At 38.7% G+C, this 22,988-nt stretch overlaps 1 protein-coding gene across 2 annotated transcripts in view; it reads right to left on the bottom strand.

Annotated features, from left to right (window-relative positions):
* Positions 1-15,287, bottom strand: part of inpp4b (inositol polyphosphate-4-phosphatase type II B) — a 124,981-nt gene extending 109,694 nt beyond the window's left edge. Inside the window, exons 1-2 of one of the 2 annotated variants that reach the window (XM_026359898.1) lie at positions 15,162-15,287; positions 8,752-8,796 (exon numbers count right to left, since the gene is read on the bottom strand). In XM_026359898.1, the coding sequence (XP_026215683.1) occupies positions 8,752-8,796; positions 15,162-15,246 (130 nt within the window). In that variant the 5' untranslated portion in view covers positions 15,247-15,287. The remainder of the gene's footprint in view (positions 1-8,751; positions 8,797-15,161) is intronic. The other variant, XM_026359897.1, reaches the window with a different exon arrangement.
* Positions 15,288-22,988: the final 7,701 nt, after the last annotated feature.

Here is a 22,988-nt window from a genome sequence, read left to right as displayed (position 1 = left end):
AGATCGCAGTTTTATTAGAGCTTTAATTTCAAACAGAAAAGCAGCATGTCACTCATCCTCACCTGCTTTCAAGGACAGAAAAGAGTATGTATCCCACAATTCCTTTAAAGGAAACCTGATGCTTTCTGGTTATGAAGTGAAACTACCCCTAACAAAGCAGCACTCACTCGCCTAATAGTAATAAACAGATGCATCTGAGACATCCTTGTAATCTCTTTGCAAAGGTCCGATATACATACAGCACAGTAGTAAACTTCTAGAGAGCTAAATCAAATATCTACCTGTGCAGGGAAAAGACTTATTTCTGTGGTTACAGATTTTCAAAACCTTGAAACTTTTATTCACTTCCCTTGGAAGCCCAATAAAACATCCAGCCTGATACCCAGTATTACAATTACACAGCGTGCCTCAGATTTTATATATTAATGAGCAGTTGTATAGACTTGAATAAAGTAATGACAAATTGGTGTTCAGCAACCTCCTTGGATCGTGTCCAAGAGTTGCATTTTATCCACCCCACACAATTCTGGCATGTAAACTGCAATTGATCTGCTCGCAATGCCTGGTCAGTTTCACACATTACTCTGCAAAAAAAGCCTGGATAACATCACTCAGTGAGTGAAATTCCATTAAAAAACAGCAAGTGCAGAAGATTGCTTCTTTGTGTGTACTTCCATCTCTTGGCGCTTCATTTTAATGTTTAAGCAACTGAACAGCAAGGGGAGATGAAAGGGATTCTTGTGGGAGGTTTTTAAAAAGTGAGTGAAGAGCAAGAATAAAGGTGGCAAAAGAAATTGTGAGTTCAGTAGCGGGGCATCAAGTACTATACATGTAGACTTTCTTTTCTTAGATTTCACGTCCTTTATCTAATACTGTTCAGTAAATTGATGAGGAAAAAAACTACAAAGCAAATAAAATGTTCCTTTTCCAACATCAACAGGAAAAAAGTACATTTACTGCAAGATGGACACATACAAGATACAGTATAAAGTTTACTTTATTTATAACTTTAACATGCACACAGCCACTACAATGTGCTGTTTGATTGAAGCAGCAAAAATGTCATGATGACTGTACTATCAAGGTGAATGTCCTTGTTTTTCTGTTTTTTTTAAAGCAAAACAAACAAATATGGGATTTAATGAGCATTTGTCACACTTGTCTGCAAGACAACAGCCACAAAAGAGAAACACTTTCAGCATACAAACTGTCTGTGACTTTACTACTCCTTTTTGTTGTATTTTATATGAAATTTAACACTCTTTAAACACAGCAGAGAGATGTGCATGAAGGTCAACTGATAGATTGTTACTTACAAAACATAATGACTACTGTGCAATGTTATCACGCTTCACAGACAGCAACTTTTTTAAAAGAAAACTTTACCACATACAGTGATAAGTGCTGCTATTGTTTGTAATAAGGACTAAGGTGACATTTGTAACTTCACTAAGTTTGTGTAATGAGGATTTAACATCAGACTGTGCATGAGCAAAGGGCAGATTCACATCAACTTACTGTTAAAAACAATACTTTAAAAAATGTCCATATTATCCTTCTAGTGCAACATTTCTAACGTTTCTTTGCTGAGTTCCACATGGTAGATTAGTTGATTTGTCTAATTGTCTGCTGAAGCCTCTTACTGTTTCAGCTGGATGTGTCTCTGTGGATTTAGACCCCATCACTTGTTTTAAGAATTAATTTCTTTTGCACAATAGGAGGGACAATCAAAACAATACCTGAACAATTTAAATTGCATTTGGTACATGCAGTATGGCTATGTTAATATCGCTTTCCAATATGAAAAAGAAAGAAAACATCAACCATTTCTGGTTCAAATGTGAACATCAGTAACTTCCTGTGTATATTTTTGCCTATTCTGAATATGGTTTTTCATGCCCAATATTAAGCTTTGATCATACATCTTCTGTGATGTCTTTGGGGATTTCCAAAACAGACCTATCAATATAGCTTAATAAGATGAACACAAATATCTATACCAAAAGTATATAGAAAATGTCCTATAAAAAATAAAACATTTTACTTTAGTTCCTGAATGATGGTAGATTCAGTAAACTGAGTTTAGTTTTTTTGTACAAACAAACATTTGTCCAAAAAAACTATTAAGTCAAGAGGACTTCACTGCATCTAAAACTGAATCCGAGGAGGCTGAAGTTGATCCATATTTCAAAATTGCGAAATGTACATGGGTCAAGATCTAAACTAAATATGGAGTCTGAAAAGACTGCATGATAGATACTAATAAAAGCTTTATTCTATTACATCAAAGCCATGTGACTTCAATTCTGAAATAGACCTTTGATTGCATTAGACTAAATCACATTTGCTAATTCCTCCAATTCTCTGTGGTATGTCTCATCATGAGACTCACTTAAGGGTATTCAAAGTAAAACATTTCTTTTTGTGACATTAAATTGAAAAGGAGTTTTATTTAAGACATTAACAGTCTTTAGTCTCCACGGTCTTGAGTTGACACAGTCTGGGTTTGGTTTCACATTTGGTAAAAGAGTCTGGAAGTCGGGCCACTGCCACAGCAGGGAAACAAAGTGAATTATGGGGGGAATAACTTGATCTAAATGGACTTCAGTACATGCAGACATTGTAAAGCAAACCTAGAAACACAGTACAGATACTGCTTTGCTACATAATGCAACCTAAAAGACCCAAATTACTGTTGAAAGAAAGGAACATTTATGTGAAACACAATTAAGTTTTGGCACATTTCACTGTTCTGATATTTAATATTTACAATTCATCCCAGGTCCATAAACAAAACAAAACAAACAAAAAAAACACATTAGCATGAATTTATTTTAGATGGCTAATCTACAATGCAACGTGACTGCACTTTGTAGGAAATAACACTACTAGATCTAAGTAACAGGATTAAGAAGCACTGATCTACATCTCAGTGCGTTTCCCATTAAACCAACAAAGGTGATGAAAGAGAATAAATTAAACATGTATATGGTTGCACAGTCTCAATTAAGACTGCAGATAGTTATCTTTAGCCGCAACATGTAAAATATTCTAATCATATTCACCTGCCCAGTTTGATTTTCGTGAGCACTTGTGGGAAATTAGACTGTGCTGCTCAAATGTGAAGATTGTTGATTGTTGTATTAACTAATCATAGACCTTGACCCCCTGAAATGAAAACCTACAGTATCTGATGATCATTTAACTGTTAATAAATTAGGGCCAACCATTTGGAGGCAAAAATGGAGATTTAGTGTCTGCCTAGTCTGAACAATGAAAGAAGACAAAAAACTACTACAGTGGTATAGAGACATGCTGGCATTTGAAATATCTTAGTAATTGTTGAGAAAAGCTTACAAGACGCTGTAGTAGAAAATCTTGTCCAGCTCATGCATGTATTAACTCTTAGGGCCTATTCCGATTCCACATTCCCTTTCCCTTTTCAAGAACGTGGTGCCAGGTCTTTTGGACTCATATTAAAAAAAGCTCTCACATCTAGCTTTGCAAGAGGGAGAGATGAGGCAGAGGACTCTGCATGCAGGCAGAAATCATTAGTTTAAAAATACTGCAAAAACATGTTGAAATGCAGTCATATTTGGAGTGTGGTTAATCACAGCACAGAATTGACCTGATATTCTACATGTCATGGCCGCCATTTATAGTCTGATAGTCTAATAAAATAGTTTAAAAACTTAAAATAAGTATATGGGGAAATTCAAAGTTAAAAGAGTTTTCTGTAGTTCCAAGTTACAGTGATGTTCTCATCTGTGCAGGCTTTAATGTATGAAGGTATGCATGATCCACAATTTACTGCACTTAATTTAAATGATGCTGTCTATGTTACCTGCACAGACAATGTCATTCATTTTATCAGAATCAAATGTTTTGGTGACAACATGATGAATAATGCATTATTTTTATCAATATTTCTTCTTGTACAGTAAGTGGTCTGCACTTATATAGCACTTTTCTACCTAACTGGTAAGCAATTTTACTTCACACAAGCACACACACACACACACACACACACACACACACACACACACACACACTCATTAGTTTAAAAATACTGCAAAAACATGTTGAAATGCAGTCATATTTATGCACTAGTGATGATGACTGTGACTCTTGGCAAAAAGGTGTTTGCCTGCGACGCACGTACATACTGAACACAGACTGTACGTTGCAGGTACTGTAAGTATGTGCTCTATGTAATAATGCACACACATAATGGCTGAAGGCCACAAAGGCTGCTATAGAGCCTCTTCTTTTGTTTTTCTGTCGGTCTGTACAGTCATTTCTAATTTCTTCTCTCCATTTATCTTGTCTTAACACGGTTCTAAAACTATTTTCAGTTTTGCTCTGTAGCACTCACAAACACACAAGCCCTGAAAGGGGATACTACAAATAATGCCGACCCTACTCATCAGTGGCCTCAGGGGACAAACATTTGACTGGCCAGTGAGACCTTTGCTTCTCTGCTGCACAGTTAACCACTGCTTGAAATGGGACTGGGTGTCTGACCATGCACCACCAGGCTGTGTTCTCACAGGAATATGACAATTCGAGTGGCCTACTAAGGTCAGAGCTATTATGATGCAGGGTGGGGGTGGCAGGAAAGGGAAATAGAGATGGGGACAGAGGGAAAGGACAAGAGAGTCCCTTAGAGAGACATTTAGAGTTCGAGGAAGGAAGCCTAAGTGAGAGGGGAGATAATGACAGAGTGATATGGAAGGCGGAAAAGAGAACCACGGTCCATTAAAGTGAGACACATTCAAGTAATGCACTGAAGAGCAATAGCAAAAAAAAAAATCAGTGACCAAATTCAGAGTGCTTTGCAGAACATTATATTTGTAGACTTTCTGTCGTATATTAGTAAATTAACTGCCTTAGTTCAGGTTAAAATTAATTCAACAATAACATGACTTGCCATTTTAGTCAAGCGTCTCAACTAGCAAAGTATACGGAGAACGATTCCTAAATTACCATAACAAGTGAGCAATTGGAGTAATAATGTTTGCCCATCCTTGGAGGCTTCAATTACTATGCTGTATTTATTTTGTGTGATTGGAATATGCTGAGCTCTTTCAAGATGAATTTGCTGAAAATGAGTTTTAATGCCGTGGGCCTCTGTGACCCCACAATGAATCTAAATTCCATTTAATCGAGAGGGGAGCCCCGGGAGCTGCCACAAGAGACAAATATATGCTCATCTCCAGAAGGTGCTTATTCGTCATGATAATTATTTCAACGCTTCAATTAATTTGACAACATTATTTGCATGTGCCACCATTTTGCACACCTGTTTGCTGGGTCTGGGGAAAACAGAGGGAAAAATAAGGGCTGTCATGTTGAGATAAATATGTCCTTCACCTGCGGCACATTGCTGCTTATTATTCATGTAAATTTAAGATACATTTAAGTCAAGATATTGACAAGCATAGGATACTTAATCAGTAAAAGACTCGAAATACTGCCTGTAATTTGCCATTTGATCTGTGATTGTAGCATAAAGTTTGATATGAATTCTGTATAATTCAAAGTTCAATTATCAAGTTTCCATTTACAGCAATCGATGTGTATAGAAACATGCAATTTACATGGGAATTTCTTCTTTTGTTAGAAAAATGACAATGTATTTTTCAAACCCCCTGTCATGTAGCAGAAGAGTATTATAAATTCATTTTGGGAAAAAAGCCTTTTTAAAACCTCCCTGTCATTGCTGTGAAAAAATATGAGCATTACTTGAAAAAGAACAAAAGGCATCAGCAAGACTTTGCAGAAACACAAAGCCAGCTTTTGCTTTTACTGTGGTTAATCACATCACAGAATTGACCTGATATTCTACATGCCATGGCCGCCATTTATGCCGACAGTCTAATAAAAGAAATTTAAAAAACTTAAAATAAGTATATGGGAAATTCAAAATTAAAATAGTTTTCTGTGGTTCCAGGTTACAGTGATGTTCTTATCTGTGCAGGCTTTAATGTATGAACATATATAACAGCATGAGCCACAATTTACTGCCTAAGTGTCTTGCCTAAGGACACTTCAACATGTGACAGCTGGGAATCGAACCACCGATCCTATCATTGGTAAATGACTGCTATACCTTCTGGACCACAGCCGCCCCCACTAGTTGATATAACCATTATAAATGAAACAATTCTCCTGCCAACTCTTTGCACAAAAGGACAGAAGCCACAGTTTTAAATTGGCTGCTATTTTATGTAGCCAAAACATGCACATCATTTAAATTTCTCTTGTGAGCTTGTTTATTTCTTTCTTTCTACAATACAAGTAGGAAAAGATTCTTCAAATTGTCAAAACAGAAGCAAACACTGGCAAATATAAATATCCTCATTATTTGCGGTTTAAAAAAAGTCCAAAGCTACAACAGTAAAATTCTCCCAGTGATGCCAGATGAAGACTTGACCATGGTATTCTGCAATATTTGCAGCAAACAAAAGAGAAAACGTTTTCTTGGTCTATAAAGTTATTGTCCAAGTTAGTGGACATACTTTAAAGCTTTATTCAATTAATTTGAAACGCAGATCACTTAATTAAGGTATTGTACTGACAGCTGCAGAAGTGTGTGTGTGTGTGTGTGTGTGTATATGTGTGTGTGTTTGTTTGTTTTAAAGAGACACACCACTGATTTACAACTGCACTATCTTGAGTTAGATCAAATTATTAAAATCAGAGTGACTCTAGTTTAGGTCAGGTTCTTAAATTCACATATTTAAATAATCACCAAAACTTTGGTTTATTAAACCCAAGGCGAGTTTTCAACATGACCCTGTTGGGTCAAACTCACTCTAGACTCAGACAACTTTAAACAACTGTTTCAACAGACCAAGTGGTCCACCTTGTGATGAGTAAACTTTACTTCACGTGTAAAGACAGCAAAGTGCCCCTTTAATTATTACCATCTAAGGCCAGCCTTATTTCCTATAGTGATATAATTAAATGTTAATCAGCTTCAAAGTTAATTGCACAGGTTGCGCACCCCTCCTCTACACAAACCACACAGACACAGGCGCACACAGGGACATCTGCACACAATTAAAAATCAACAACTGCTCATTATAATCAGCATACAGTTTTCACCTCTGTTGAATGTGGGGCAGCTGCAGCATATTCAAAAACTGCAGCCAGAGTTTTAATAAGGACTGGAAGAAGAAATACAGTACATTTCTCAAATCACTGCACTGACTTCCAGTAAATGCTAAAATTACATTTTAGATTCTCTTGAAGTACTGTATGGCATTGATTTACAATATGTGCTAAGCTTAAAAGCTACAAAGCCCCCAGACCTCTCTGGTTATATGAGCTCAAAGTCAGTTCAGCTGTCTTTGTCTTTGCTCCTTGCTGCAGGAATAAGCTGAACATTTGCACTGACGTCTGTCTTATTTTTTTTTTTTTTTGGAACCTTTTAATAATTAGTCTTGAATCACAGCTATGGTTGTGTGAATAGTGAATAGTTTGTGTGGGCTTTCAGAGTCAGAATCAAATTCTTTTTTGTCTGTTGTGACAGCAGTTTAATAATGTTTTTTTTCTTTTTCGTATTTGAAACACAGTGCTTCTCCCCAATTAGGTTTGGCTTGCTTAGCCTTCCTCTAAATCTGCTGTTGTGACCAGGAGCTAGCAGAACAGTAGATTTAGCTGGGAGATGCTCCCTGCTCTAAGAGGCTGGAGGGGTTTGATTGTGATACAATTAATGAGTTTAACAGTATTTATTCTAAAACAATTCATTATATAACACACTTAAATATGTCAGTAACTCAAACAGGTCAGCTCCTTACAGAGCTTCTTTTCAGTTATCAAGACCAATAAATGTTAGAAATAAAATATGCATATAATTTAAACACCAAATCTGTCTGGGTTTGACAGATCTATAAAAAATGTTGGATAACACACCTTTAACCAGGGCATTACGGAGGGATGTTCCAGGTTACAGATATATCTCTGTCTGTCAACTGTATTTTCTATCATGAAAATAAGATGATTATTATCGTTTATATTGATGATTGATATATCTGAAACAGAAACTGGAGCCGCATCCCTGCAATATCTTCACACAGTCATTAACCAGTTTATTGTGAACTGAACCGTGGGAAGTCTTTGTTGCAGTCGTGTCAAAAGGAACAAGGAAGCCAAGACACAAGTCTTTGATGCTGTCAATCTTGGCTGTCAAAGACCACAAGAATAATATTTCAGTTTGGATTTTTCTTTAGGAAACTTGACCTGAGCCACAGTGAATTGTCTAGAAATAGAAATCTAACATCTTAGTTACATAAAAAATAAATGAGGCCATCTCTACAAAAGTTCAAAAGGACCCCCTCACCAGCTTGTTTTCTCTGTGCCTTGTTCCTCTTCTGCCTTCAAACCATACTTGAGGTGGATGTACGTGTCAGAACGGAGAAAAGATTAAGGATGTCTGCAAATATGCCTCTAATTCTGGCTGACTTCTGCATTAGTGTAACTGTAACTGGCATGTGACTGCTGGTGTTTGTTTAACAAGGATTAAATCTGGATTCATTTTAGCCAGCAAGGGCTGAAAGGCTATAAAGTTTTGTTGTGTTGTGAAGAGGGATTTAACATTACTGGAAGTGTGCAAGCATGCAAGTCAGGCCATATGTCTTTTTCCTAATGTGCTTGCAAAGATGTCAACAAAGTGTGGGATAGCTTCTTTCGTGGTATTTCCTTGTAAAGTAAAACGACCGTTACATGAGGAAACGCAGGACTTACCGAGGCTGAATTCCACCTGAGGCAGCTTGGGTGTTAGAATAACACCTGTGAGACAGAGAAGAAGAAAAAAAGAACACAAGAAATAAACATAGGGTTGGGATAAAAAGAAGAGGGAGGAGACAAAGGGAAGGAAGAGGAAACATTAGAACAATAAAAGAGAAAGAAAGGTAGCACACAATTATCTAGTTTAGGAGGTGTAGAACTGCAGCTGCAGGAAACCGTTACCCTTTCTTAATGATTATTTTTCAAAATTGTCTGTAACAATTTTTCTTACAATTTACCATTTGATCAAACAATAAATTGTTGCAGCCCTAAAGAGATGTTCCTCCAGGCTAAATGAAAAAGGCTAATCACATAGCCTAAAGACGCTAAAGAATATAAACTAGACTGAAGGTTAAAATCTGATCTGTTTTCACTGTGGATACAATGCCCCAAGCATGTTAAATTCTAAGGTGTTTTCTCATGCTTGGAGCATGACAGGCTCCCAAAAATGCCACAGTGATTAGTGTAACTGTTCATTTTAGATTATGCAAACACACTGCAATCTTTGTAAGTGTCAGTACAAGAGTTTCTGTGTACCAACTGTCCTTGAGGGTCTATGCCATAATGATGAGTAAAGGACTGACTGCTCGTGTCATCTGTCACCAATGCTATCTCTCATTCATCACTGTTCTCATCCAACACAACCACCATTCAAGCACCAAACAGATGAAACACCTGCATGATGGTGCAACATGTAGAAAGGCACCTAAACCATAAAATGACATTTTCCTCTTCCTGGGCTGCTTGGACACAATTGGCCTCTCTAAGGCTCATCAACCCCACTAATGGGCCATGGATACTCGAAGCTTACTGATGTATGGGCACCACATGATACTAGGTAATAGTCATTTCATATAATGAGGATCCTTCACCAAGACTCAAATGTATTTGTCTGGGTTTTATTACTTCAGTCATGACATGTGTCATTATTGGCCTATTTATGCAACCCTTTGTGTGTTTATTTGCCCCCCCCCATACTTGAGCTACTTTGATTGACTAGACGTACACTTGTGTGCACATACACACACGTATTGCACTAATTTTGCATATGCTTGTTTATTCAAATGTACCCAATCCCACAGGTACTGACCCATTTGAGGCATCAGGTAGAAACATCTTTAGACCCCTTACAGTTTGCCTATCGTCTCCAGGTTGGTGTAGATGATGCCATCATACGCATACTCCAGAGAGCTCTGTTACACATGGACAGAGCAGGCAGCACTTTGAGGATCATGTTTTTTTGACTTCCCCAGTGTTAATACAATCCAGCCTGTCCTGTTGAGAGAGAATCTCCAAAAGAGGCAGGTTGACTCCTCCACAGCTTCCTGGATTACCGACTACCAGACAGACAGACCACAGTTTGTACAGTTGCGAGTTGTGAGTCTGAGCAGGAGATCAGCAACACAGGAGAACCACAGGGGACTGACCTCTTACCTTTCCTCTTCACCCTGTACACCCCTAACTTTCAGTACAACACTGAGTCCTGTCATCTGCAGAAATTCTCAGATGACTCTGCAGTTGTTGGGTATACTAATGGTGGCAAAGAGGCAGAGTAAAGAGGCCTGGTGGACTTTTTTGTAAAGGGGTGTGGGAACAATCACCTCACTTTAAATGTGACAAAGACTAAGGAGATGGTTGTAGACTTCAGAAGGAACAGAGACAGCTTTAACACTGTATCTGTTTTGGAGGAAGTAGAGGTGGTGAAGGGGTACTGGACTGGAAATGTAACACAGAGGCTGTTTATAGGAAGGAGCAGAGCGGACTCTACTTAATGAGAATGCTTAAGTCCTTAAATATGTGCAACAAGATGTTAAAAATCCTTTACCGGCCTGTTGTAGCCAGTGCAGTTATATTTACTGCTGTCTGCTGGGGCAGCAGCATCAAGGCCAGGGACATCTACCAACTACGACTGATCAGGAAGGCTGGCACTATGCTGCGGACTTCACTGGGACCCTTGGAGCAGGTTGAGAAGAGGAGGATGATGAACAAACTGCTGAACATCATGTAGAGTAGGCACAGATCTTCTTCATAGCCTGCTGGTCAAACAGCGGAGCAGCTATCTAACAATCTTCTTCTCGAGGAAAGTCAATTTAAGTGCAAGGCTTTTTATTACAAGGCGTGTCTGCATGTGCTTTTGTTTTTATCTACTAGATTAATGCAGGATTGTCCAAAAGCACAGACATGTTATGAATTATGTTCAACCTGGATTTGCCATTTAAATATAACATTTTCTTATAATCTTTTGTTTGAATGTTCATTAAACTAAAGGAACAATGGCACAGTACAGAGATTGCTAATGAAAAACAAACAGTAAATTATGGAAATCATTAGCATTACCCAGCACCCTCTTGAGAGTCACTTGCCTTCCAAGGCCAAGAAAGCCTAGTACACAGCAACTTGATAAAATACACAAGCAACTTGCAATGCATTTCAAAATTCAGCAAATATGTTGACAAATTTGTGAATAAAACCTTAATTGACAAGTGTTTTCTCAGGTTTTTGTGAACTGGGTTGCTCAGCTGGTATACTTGTCATGATCGAGTACATTTGAATAAATAAGCTTATGCAAACTTAGCGCAATATGTGTTATGCACACAAGTATATTGAACGTCTACCCAATTAAGTAGCTCAAGTATGCGGGCAAGTAAACACACACAGGGTTGCACAAATAGGCCAATTATGTATGCAAATAAACTTTCTGGTTTTCACATTACGCTCATCATTTCGTTCCTCAGGGGTCATGTCTCCTCATGTTGTCACTAAGGCTTCCTTGTGAGTGCTGATGAAACCTTAATAAGCCTAGATGACATATTTTGTGTGTTTGTGGTGGCAACAAAGACCATGCCAGCTGCTGGGTCATGTCTCTGGCGCTGTGTTATCATGAGAGACTGTCACTTCAACAGCCCAGTTACTTTGGAGGACTCCATCTGTGCTATACCTACTTATCATGAGTGGTAGGAAGCATTGGAAAAGGTCTGTCATTGCAGAAATAATTGAATAAAGATAAGAGGTAAAGCTAAGTCTAGGTCTGATATGGGTTGGGGATTCAGATCATGAGGCTTACCTGCGTGACAACGAGATATGCTTGATGGTGAAGGAGGAGGAGGATTGGAGTTAAAAGGTGTCTGAATTTTAGAGCATAGCTTGTAGGTGTCAAGTACTTAGACAAGGTTCATGCCAGATGCTTTGATTTTAAGACAAGCAAAACAGGCTGTGTTGAATCTTTGAGAACAAATACTGACTACCTGACATTTAACAATGTTCCCATATACTGCAGGCCTGGAAACTGTTGTTCACATGTTCACAGTGACTCAGTACCCAGTTATTAAAACCATAGACAAATTATGCATATGCAACTGTAGAACAGAACACCTATTATGTGCACTTTGACACAATTCTTGTCTTTGAACACTGTATGTCATTAACCCCTTGGTGAGAATCAGGCTGACCAAAAACAATAAGTCTAATTACAATAATTACCCATAACATGGGGAGAGGTCAACCACCTGTACAGTTCCTCTCAATCACAACCCCTTTAACATCAGGCTCGCAGGTGATCCGGCTTCAATGTTGATAAGTATGTGGAGAAAAGCTGCACAGGTGTGGTATTTATAATCGATATCCACTGGCATTATGAATATGGTAATAAGCACAGCAAGGCAGCAGGCGGCACATGCAGATGTGACTCCCAGAGGGGCAACAGCAAATGAGGTGTGCCCAACTGCTATACTGCAGTTTCATCTGGCTCTAGAAATAACAGCGCAGCCCCACTGTACCCACAATCTATCACTCCCCTGTCTGCGGGTGGTATCAGTGGGGAAAAAGGCACGCTGAAGGGAGATGAGAGGGTAATTTATTAGGATGTGAGTAGACTAGGTGATTTCTCTGGAATGACAAAGTTAATTAATGTAGAGGGACTTAAACTGTCTGTCCTGCAGATGATCATTTAACCCTCTTCCCTTCTCATTGCCCTGCTTTCTCACCTACTGTACAGTGTGATAACCACTAACTAGCTTATGGAAAATACTCTGAAAGGAGGAATGTGGGGGAGTGCACACACAGCTTTCACATGGGATGCATACTGTCTATTCCTGAGTCCTGAGCTTCAAAATACAGTATGTCGCTGCTCCAATCCCATCATATGCTAAGAAAATCAAGTGATTTCCAGATGGAGCTTTGATAAACCCTCTCACAATGTGTATAGTACACATTCCTAATCACTCCTGATTATCCCCTTCATGAATACATATTACATCTAAGAGCCTGTGCTTAAGAACAAATCCTATTTATATTTTGAATATTATTTAGTTTGGCTTTTGAGGTGATAATTCTCTTGTGTACCCGACTTACCATAGGATCTGATATTACAGCAATATAAATGTCCATCTCTCAACAATCCAATCCATCCCAAACACCACTACCCACTTCATCTCAAATGTACACAAACGCACGCACACTAATTGCAATTTTTCTTTCTTCTAACTCCTTCTGTCCAATCTCCCTCTCCTCACTCCTTCTCTTCCACATAGTTTAAATTGCCTCAACAACACCTGCACATCTTTTCTGATGATTCAGTCATCAGCCAGGCTAACATACCTCTAACTCGATTGATGTTTGCACAAACAGACATCCCATTAGGACAAGTGGTGCTGAATGGGAGAGTGAGTTATCGTCACATTGCTGCCCTGGGAGACTGAGAGGGGACAGAGGGTTTTGTTGCCAGGGTTTAATAAAATATTGTAAATGAGATGGGAGTGCAGAGGATGTCTTGCCGCAACAATAAGACATGGTGGAGTGTGGAAGGTTAACAATAGCACAAATTTAGACTTTTTGCATCACAATAGTTACCATTTCCTATATTGCAAGCTTTCACTGAAAACACACATGCCCACATCCACATTCTGGTATGACCAGTTAATAGTTAAAATAGCATAATTTTACTTCATGTGGCAGAGAGTTTGTAAAATGCCAATTCAGCCCCACCTACCGAGAACCAAGCAGTTTGGTCCCACTTTTCTCTCCTGTCAAGGAGCAGTAGATTAACTATTTCACCTTGGTGCTGATAATGTGGGGTTGTCAACCTGTCTTTCATGTGAAACATGGTAATTATGTGCTTTGCTCTTCCCTTTTGTCTCACGGGATGCTTGGGGAAAACAAAACAGAGGTACAGTCTTTGTCATTATTGTTCTACTCCCACACCTGTCAGATGTCACCTCTAAGCTGTGACTGTGTCATTAAATAGTAGCACATATCTGGGGTTTGCCATCAGGTCATAACTGTTAAGAGTCTGTGACTGTGTGTGTGTATTTATTTACTGGTGTGTACATGTTTCATTATGTCCTTATATGTCTGTTTTGTATGTGTGTAATTGTGGATTCAATTGCCGGATTAGCATGTATCTGTGTCGCTTGAGGCAAAGGAGACAAGGCATCGTGAATTGTGCTTTCATTCGTCTTTGTACGGCTCCATTTACTTTTCCCCACAGGGAAGATGATGGTGTTGAGCTTGCAAGTCAGTGTTTAGCAGACCTGCATGCTGTGTGTGTCCTTTTGGTAAGCAAAGGTATTGAACTCCGAGACCACGTTCTGTGTCATCACTAATGGGGCTAATCACTTTTGCATTCTTGTCTTGTGTTGGGCACTGAGACACCTAGTTTGCCTCTGCCAGGGCTGATTAGCGACAACACATTCTGGCTATATGGAATATGACTGCAGTAAAAAGACAAGGCGCGTGCACACACACATGCACGCAGAAAATCACACAAACATGCATTCACACTGGCAAACATCTAAATATGCACAAACAGGCTTCAGAATTTGTACAAATAAACATGTCAACCAACAATGTCTTCAAACTTTATACTGCAGAGTCACAAAATCTAGTTAAATCAACACCAAACTAGTTAAGGAAGACTTCTCTGACATAATTAACCACATTCTGAAACTATATGATTTAAATCCACAAACCTAACAAAAATGTGGGGAAACTTATTCTTTTTTTAATTATTGGAACAAACAACCCTGAGGCATTAGTTATTGGTCAATAAACAATGAAACAACACTGAAATCAACTACTTGATGATTGATCTTAGTGCATATAAAATATTTTTTTCTCTCACTGGTACCTCCACCCATTTCTCTCAGTTTCTTTCTCCAACACACACAAACTCTTCTTCATGTGTGAGAGAGAATACAGGAAAAATATGCAAAAACAAGACATCGCTGGAACAAGCATTTATAGGAATAGTAACATATTATACAGCAGACTAAATCGATTCTAAATGCATAGAGCGTGTTTTAGAGTTAAACTGGACGAGGAAGGAGAGAGAAGAGAGGACGAGGAGACAGATTAAAAGACAGTCAGCTCACCGGCAGCGGTCAATCCTTCAGGGTTGGCGCTCAGCTCCTTCATGTCAACCATGCAGTGTGCCAGGTGTTGGGTGCCGTCCTCCATCTGTCCAGCTTGCCCCTCAGCTCTCCCCCTTGCTCCTCCACCTCTTCTCCCACCACCTCCACGAAACACCACAGTCCAGTCCAGTTCCCCGGCTCACACGCAGTTGAAGCAGAAAAGCTGTCACAAAGACAGCAATCCGCAAGCCTGTTTCCTAGCTGCCTCACAGCGCGCTCTCTGGCAGCATTAAGGATGCCTTTTGGAAACTAATACAGAAGAGAGAGACCAGCAAGCAACCTGGAGCAGTGGCAGCAGGGAGGGAGGGAGGGAGGGAGCGAGAGAGAGAGAGAGAGGAAGGGGAGAAAAGGAGAGAATGAGAGGAAGGGAGGTGTGATGAGGGAGTGAGACTCAGAATCAAAGAGAAAGCAGGACAGAACTGATGTTATGTGCGATACACAGCTCTATCCATCAATCTTGGGCTGTCAGTGGGGCACACACACCAGGTTGCACAGTGCAGCCAGAAAGACAACTCTGCCCACCCTCTCCCTCCTTTCTCTTCTCACTGCGTAGCCACTGCTGCATCCAGACGTGGCGGCAGGGGTCCCTCTGTTTTTTGACATTCATCTCCCTCTTCTTCTCCAGCCTCCTCTCGCCACTCCTCCACCCTCATTGCCTTCTCTAACAGCAAAACAATTAACAAGCAACTGACTGCTGAGAGCCATACGGTGAAGCCAGCTTCATGCTGCGTCTGATTTTGAAAATTACTTATGATACACAAGAGAAGAAAAGTCAAGAAAGAATTCACAATTCAGTACAATACTTTTTAGTGTAATGTAACAATTTATTATCACCTAACGTAACATATTCACTACATGTTTAAATCAACAGGTTAAACAGAATGTAACAGAGATAACAGGCATTTCTTGTGCCATTTAGACAAAATATATCTCTATTACAGTGTGACTGAGAAGCTGCAAATACTTGAAAATGAGCCAATGAAAGATTTTCTTTAAATCAGCAATTATGTGTAATGAAGAGGTACACAAGAAGAATAATGCAGCTCTCCTCCTCTGTCTCTTTATTCCTTGCCCTCACCGCCTCTCCACCCACTCATACTGTGAAGGTTATTGTTAGTTATTTGGCTACCAATGCCATGATGCTATAGTGAGACCATATCTAAAATCAATGCTAATTTATACCCTGCTGAATGGAGAGAGTGTTGTGGTCTGAGCTAAAGCTCAATAAAGACACAGAGAAGGCAGGAGCCTTAAACCCCTAAAAGAGGAGAGTGCCTGCAAAATCTGTTATGTGGTACTAAGACATGAAGTATCTATGGAAGCCCATAAAAAAAAAGTCAAGATTTCGTCTTACCAACTCAAAATTATGAGATAAAAAGTCACAATTATGACTTACTAAGTTAAAATTACGAGATAAGTCAAAATTTGACATAAGTCAAAATTATGAGATAAATTGAAATTATGAGTCAATATTTTGACTTACAAAATTTAAATTACTAGATAAAAATGGCTTTTAGGGATTCTTAAATTAATAATATCAGAAGTGATTATTTCACATATTCTTGACTCAGTGACAAAACAAAACCTGTGGGGTTTTGTTGAGATTTTATCCTAAAACATACAATGTATATGCACTATTTGAATTTAAACATTGCTGTCCACAAAGAACACAGACCACCGGATACTATTGCCATTTCTGTCTCTCAGCATTAATATATTATATTAGTAGCTTGATTCTCTGTATTGTCTATGTTGTCAGTGAAGCAGCCATCCTCTCTCAGTTTGTCAATCCAAAACTGGACACATTCACTTCGCAAGATCAGCCACCAACGTTCAAGCCGCTGGTTTTCAGTACTTGGTCCAAAGGTTACATTTCAAAGTTTGTTTCAGCTTGATTCTCAGAAAAATGCAAAAATCTCTGCATCTCCGCAGAGAAATCAAGTCTGAGTGTGGCAGGACATCCACCTGAACTGATTACAGCATTCATAAAATAGCCAGCGATGATCTTTGGATCACTGTTTCTTTTGTAGGCTTCAAGTCATATCATTTTTCTTGAAAACCCATCAATGCATCCGCTTATTGCAATTCCAAATGGCTTAAGCTTGTCATAGTCATTAATATGCTAAACATAGTTTTAACCCCAGCTGTGATAAACACACCTTCACAATCTGTTTCTTGGCCTCAAATCAACAGCTTCTCCATCCAATAAACGCAGCAGAATTCAAACTGTTTTTCTGTCCGTTAAAATTCCATTCAACTAACATTTTTGGTGCATCCATCAGTACCCATGACACTGACCAGATGTTTCCAGTTGCTGCTGAATGGCTGAGGTGGCAGTAAAGGTGCGCTTACTTAGGACAATCCCATGAGAATCTGCAAGTGAATGAGAAGCCACATTTGAAGTAGTTCTTAATGTATTCACAATCCATTTACTTAATAATTTCACTTAATTGTTGCAGAGCGACCATATGGCTATTGATTTTTGAAATTCTTGACTTTTTTAAAATATAAAATTCCACTTTTCTCTTTTTTTTTCTTTTGACTTTTATCTTAAAAGTTTGACCAAATATAGTTTTTTGTTTTTTTCCCTATCATGACAAACTTCTTGCGCCGGAAATGGGCTTCCGGCGCAAGAAGCCCATTTCCGGGTGAAATGTCAGATGATAAACATACAAATAAAGGTGATAAATAGTGGCTTCTGTTAAAGCAAGTGTTGAAAGCAAGTAAGTACAGTAGTAGCAAGAAGCTCTCTTGCTATTTACTTGTTTCTCATTATCTCTGAGGTTCTGAGCTACAAAGCAAATCTGAACACTACCATGACCCATGGAAAAACATCCTGTCCATTTCAAAAGGGGATGTTTGAAGAAGCATTGAAAGCACAGAATAAAATAATAAAATAAACCATTCAGTTATTTTCCGTTTATATGGCTATTTATTCATTTTTCACCAGAGCACTGATTAGTAAACAATTACAGTAAGTACCTATATACTGTAGGCACTTCTCATTACCTTCAGTTGTCTCCTCATTCCCCTCTGATCTTTTCCTTGCTAAATCTTTAACTTCCTCTTAAATAGTGTGACAACTGTTAAGTTGAATCTGTGTTTTGCATTTATATTGAAGCATAATGATTATATCAGTTTGTAACATTATTGCTCTGCTCTTTAAAGCACACATGCTAAGCCAACAAGGATTTACTCATTTTAATATTTGCATTAATAGTGTTTGTAGATTTAATTGTGGATGGAGGGTGGCTAAGTTGGTAGAGCAGTTGTCTACAAACCCTATGGTTGGTGGTTCGAGAACTATTTCCCCAATGCCTGGCCACATGTGGAAGTATCCCTGGCCAAGACACTGAACCCTTGGCAATTTAAATGTGGCTATCTGTTATTGGTAAATTAGTTATGTAGCCTAGCCTAACTATCCAGGTTATAACGACATTGTCTGCTAGTTTGTAGAGGTGTATCAGTCACTAGTCACTTCATTAAGTACACCTGTTCAATCTAATACAAGCCTATACAACAGCTCTGCCATGAATTCTACTTTTAAGTTATAATTTCTCAGTTTTTGTTGAAACGGTCAGATAGGTGAAAATTCTACTGTGTTTATCTTTGAGATCATAGTGGACGGTGGCGTCATACTGGAGTGCATTAAATTACAGTGTTTCTAATGTTTTGGCCCCCCTATTTAAAGCGAGTGAGGGAGCTAATGGCTAATTCTGCACTTTGAGCTACTTTTCATGTTGATCTCCTCACAGGCTCCTGTTCATTTTGGAATTCTTCATACCTCTGAAATGTGTACATATCCTGCTAATGACATTGCTTGGAGACCCTTATATAGCACTGCAAGTGCATAATAATCATATTTATGTGTGTTGTGAAAGATTGTGTTTTCTGAGACAGCATAAATTCAATATAATGCCAAATAAGGGCTTTGTTTACAAATGCAATTTTATTGCAACATTAGCCGAAGTACTTTTTTGTTGCGGTTTAATTCAAAGATATTGTTCAGACTGCCAGAATTTTCAGCTCAAACTATCATCCTGTAGATACAAGCCACTTGGGCTCAAGTGCCATGTTAAGTTCATGTGCTTTCTTGAGGCGACTGGTCAGGGTTGTAGTTGGTGCCAAAAACCTAAATGAAGATAAATTGGTCCCTGCAGGACCAATAAGACAGAAGATGAATCCACTCTGCACAAGGAGGTTTCTTTACTTTCTACAACTCTCTTTCTCCCCATGCTTATCCCTACATCCTTCTATTGCCACATTCTCCTTGTTTTCCACCTCCTTTACTCCTTAAAACCATTAAGATGAATGTTGTCCTCATCGGTTTTAATGAAAATGCGGTGGCATACACATACACAAACAGAAAAAAATGCGCGAGCACACACAAACACACAACACTCTAAAAAGCCAACAGGTCTGTTGAGTGATCAATTTACATTGTAATGCGTTTCTTTTAAAGGAGACGTGTGTTGTCTTATTAAAGTCTGACTGATAGAGGGGGCTTGGGAAAAAAATCAATAGACAATGCTCTAAAGATGGAGGATACTACAAGTACATTGTGGAGGAGAAAATAAACATGCCCTTTCTAGCTATTTGGCCTTAAAGCCTGCAGAATATATCCTCACATTTAACCATTTTGATAGCACTCGAGGCCCTTTATAATTTGTGATACACTCCTTCACAGTATTAACTGAGGGGAGCCAATAGCTAGATTCACATTAGAGTCTAGGTTGCGTGTTGCCTCAGCCACTGTTATACAGCTATAGTGCAGTAAAGGCCACAGTGGGAGACAAACACTCCTGGTTAAAATACACACTCTGGCCAAAATGAGCAGTGCAGATATTTGCTGAGGACACACTAGTCTCACAAATTCCTTCAGGTAAAATTATACATCCACTTATTTACACGTGTGCACACAGATTTGTAGATTGTGTGGTTGAAATTTTTCTTTTATTGCACATAATATGTACATAAAATGTATATAGCGCTTTTTAAATATGTGTTACATAGTGCTTCACATAAGAAACAGAAAACACATTGGAGTGAAAAAACTCCCTTTAAAGGAAGAAACCTCCAGCAGAACCAGGCTTAAGTTAGTCCGCCATCTGCCTTGACTGGTTAGGGTGCAGAAAACAATGAACAATAAAACAAACAAAATGTACAACAACTACTACATTAGTCCTTTGGAAAACCAATTTCGAAAAAGAGGTGAAGGAAACTCAATCACAATCACCAAAATAATGGGAAGTCGTCCTGAATAGGGAGTCATCCCTGTTTAAAGAAAGAAACTTATTTAAAGTCATCGAAATTAATGGGAAGCTGTTCTAAATAAGGAGTCGGCCCTATTTAAAGGAGATCAGGAAAGGCTTGCCAGTAGAGGTATGTTTTAAGGAGAGATTTAAAAGATGTTACTGAGTCAGCTGATCTTATATCCGCAAGTAAGTTGTTCCAGAGTTTGGTGGCTCTAATTGCAAAAGCTCTGTCACCTCTAGTTTTCATTCTAACATCAGGGACATACAGAAGATCTCTACCAGAGGATGTCAGGCTATGTGCAGGCTCATAAGACTTTAACGCCTTGGATATATAACTCAGGGAAAGCCAATGCAGGGACTTAAAAGTTATTAATAAAATCTTAAAACTTACCCTAAAACATGCTGGACGCCAGTGCAAGGAAGCTAAGACGGGGCGATAGGTTCATTTTGTCTTTTTTCTACTTAAGAGTCTTAGCAGCTGAGTTTTGAACAATCTGGAGCTGATTAATATATTTGTGGCAAAGACAGGTGAACAGACTGTTGAAATGATCAAGGTGTGAGAAACAAATGCATGCAAGATCACTTTTTGAAATTATAGAATTTAACGTATTTTGGAGATATCTCTGAGGTGACAGGTATGAAGAGAACTATATAGTGCAGTGCTTTGGTCGCTCCAACAAAATGTGGTGATCTACTATATCAAGAGCAGCACTAAGATCAAGGAGGAGAAGAACGGAGCACATACCAGCGTCAGAGGGCAACAGAATATCATTAGCCACTTTTAGTAAGACGGTTTTTGTGCTGTGATGTTTGAGAAAACCAGTTTGGAATTAATCAAAAATGTTATAGTGATCTGCAGCTAGGAATAAGTGTGTGGACATGTACTTTTCTGAAATCTTAGATATTAAAGGTAGTTTGGCGATTGGTCTGTAGTTTGTAGAGAGAGATCTTGTCCAGTTTTCTTTTCAAAAGAGATTGCACATTTTAAAATAATCTTGGAGAAGTATTGAAAATATTCAGAAGTGAGGGAGCAAGCAAATCAATAATAGAGATTGAGAACTTAGTTAGAATGACATCAACTGGGCTAGAAGACGGTTTCATACCCGAAGTAAATCAGGACATGGGAGGAAACCGGCTTAAAGTGCTTTCTCTAGAAGGGGTGAGAAACCTTGATTGGTGAAGTGTTAGGGATCATAGAAGCTGTGATTCTATTTTATCATTACAATATGTTAAGAACTTCTTACACTGCATCATTTTCAGCTAGAATGCTGGGAGGGGCTGGGTTTACTAAATAATCAACAGTCTGAAATAAAAACTCAGGATTGTGAAGATGAGTAGTGATCAGGTCTGAGAAGTATTTAGCTCTGGCATTCTTTACCATCATATTGTAGTTTTGTTGAAGTCCACTTTTCTTCCATCTTCGCTCTGCTTTCCTACACTCAGCTTCACAGCTATGGACACTGACATCTATCCAAGGCTGCTTGTTGGTGGCTTTATTGGACACATTGGCAATCTTTAAGGGAGCAGCTGCTTTTAGAGCAGAGTCACAGATAATATGAAAAAGGCTGAAGATATCATCAACTTGTGATGTGTAAGACATACCTTGCTTTAACATAGAAAAGGTACAACTGAACTTTACTGCTGACTGGCTGTTACACAGACGACATTTAACTGTGATTTTCTTTAGGTATTTTTACAATGGTCAGATGGAGGTAAGTATTAAATAAAATAAATTTATGATCTGAGATGGAACCATTTAGATCAGTGGAGTTTAGAGTCAATTGTAGGGTGTGTCCCTGGTTATGAGTGGGGCCTTTAACGTGTTAAAACAGAATAAAAGACTCAGTTAGACTGATAAAATAAGTCTCCAGCAATAATTACCTTATCAACATAGTCGGACAATTGACAAATAAATGTTACTGTTTGCTTTCAGTAAGAGTAAGAAGTGAGCATTTGAATGGATTTTTAAAGACCACAGCAACACCACCACCCTGACCACTTAATCTAGGGGAGTTAAAATAAATAATATTAGGAGGGCAGAGTTCTCGTGACTAGATACACTCACCTATCCTCCGAGTTTCATTTAAGAAAGAAGTCTAAATTCTGTGAGAGGATAAGGTCATTTAAGAGAGATGCCTTGTTAGAGACACATCTGACATTTGGGAGTCCAAATCTTGGAATAGGGACAATAATATTATTCCTAAGGCTGGTCAAAGGCTTAACAAGATTAGAATAGTTTCTGTGTACGGCTCTGTAGCCTGATTGCTGTCTGTTGTCAATTATAACTGGAATATTATTAACACTGATTGGACCATCGAGGGAGCTGGTGCAACGCCCCACTGATGAGGAGTTACACCTGCTCCCCCCTATAATGACAACTGGTGACAGGTGTGTTATCCAGAGGTGGTGCAGAATTCTTTATTTGTTGATACAGAAATGGGATAGCTGGGCATCTACCCTCTAGACAGCTTCTCCTGCTGGGTGCCCTTTCTTTGATTTTATCATGTTGAAATTTAGGAAAAAGGAAGAAGCC

Source organism: Anabas testudineus, chromosome 1 (assembly GCF_900324465.2).
Source record: "Anabas testudineus chromosome 1, fAnaTes1.2, whole genome shotgun sequence".
Classification (NCBI taxonomy): Eukaryota; Metazoa; Chordata; class Actinopteri; order Anabantiformes; family Anabantidae; genus Anabas; species Anabas testudineus.
Note: the sequence above shows the minus strand (reverse complement) of the source record. Positions and strands in the feature narration are given on the sequence as shown.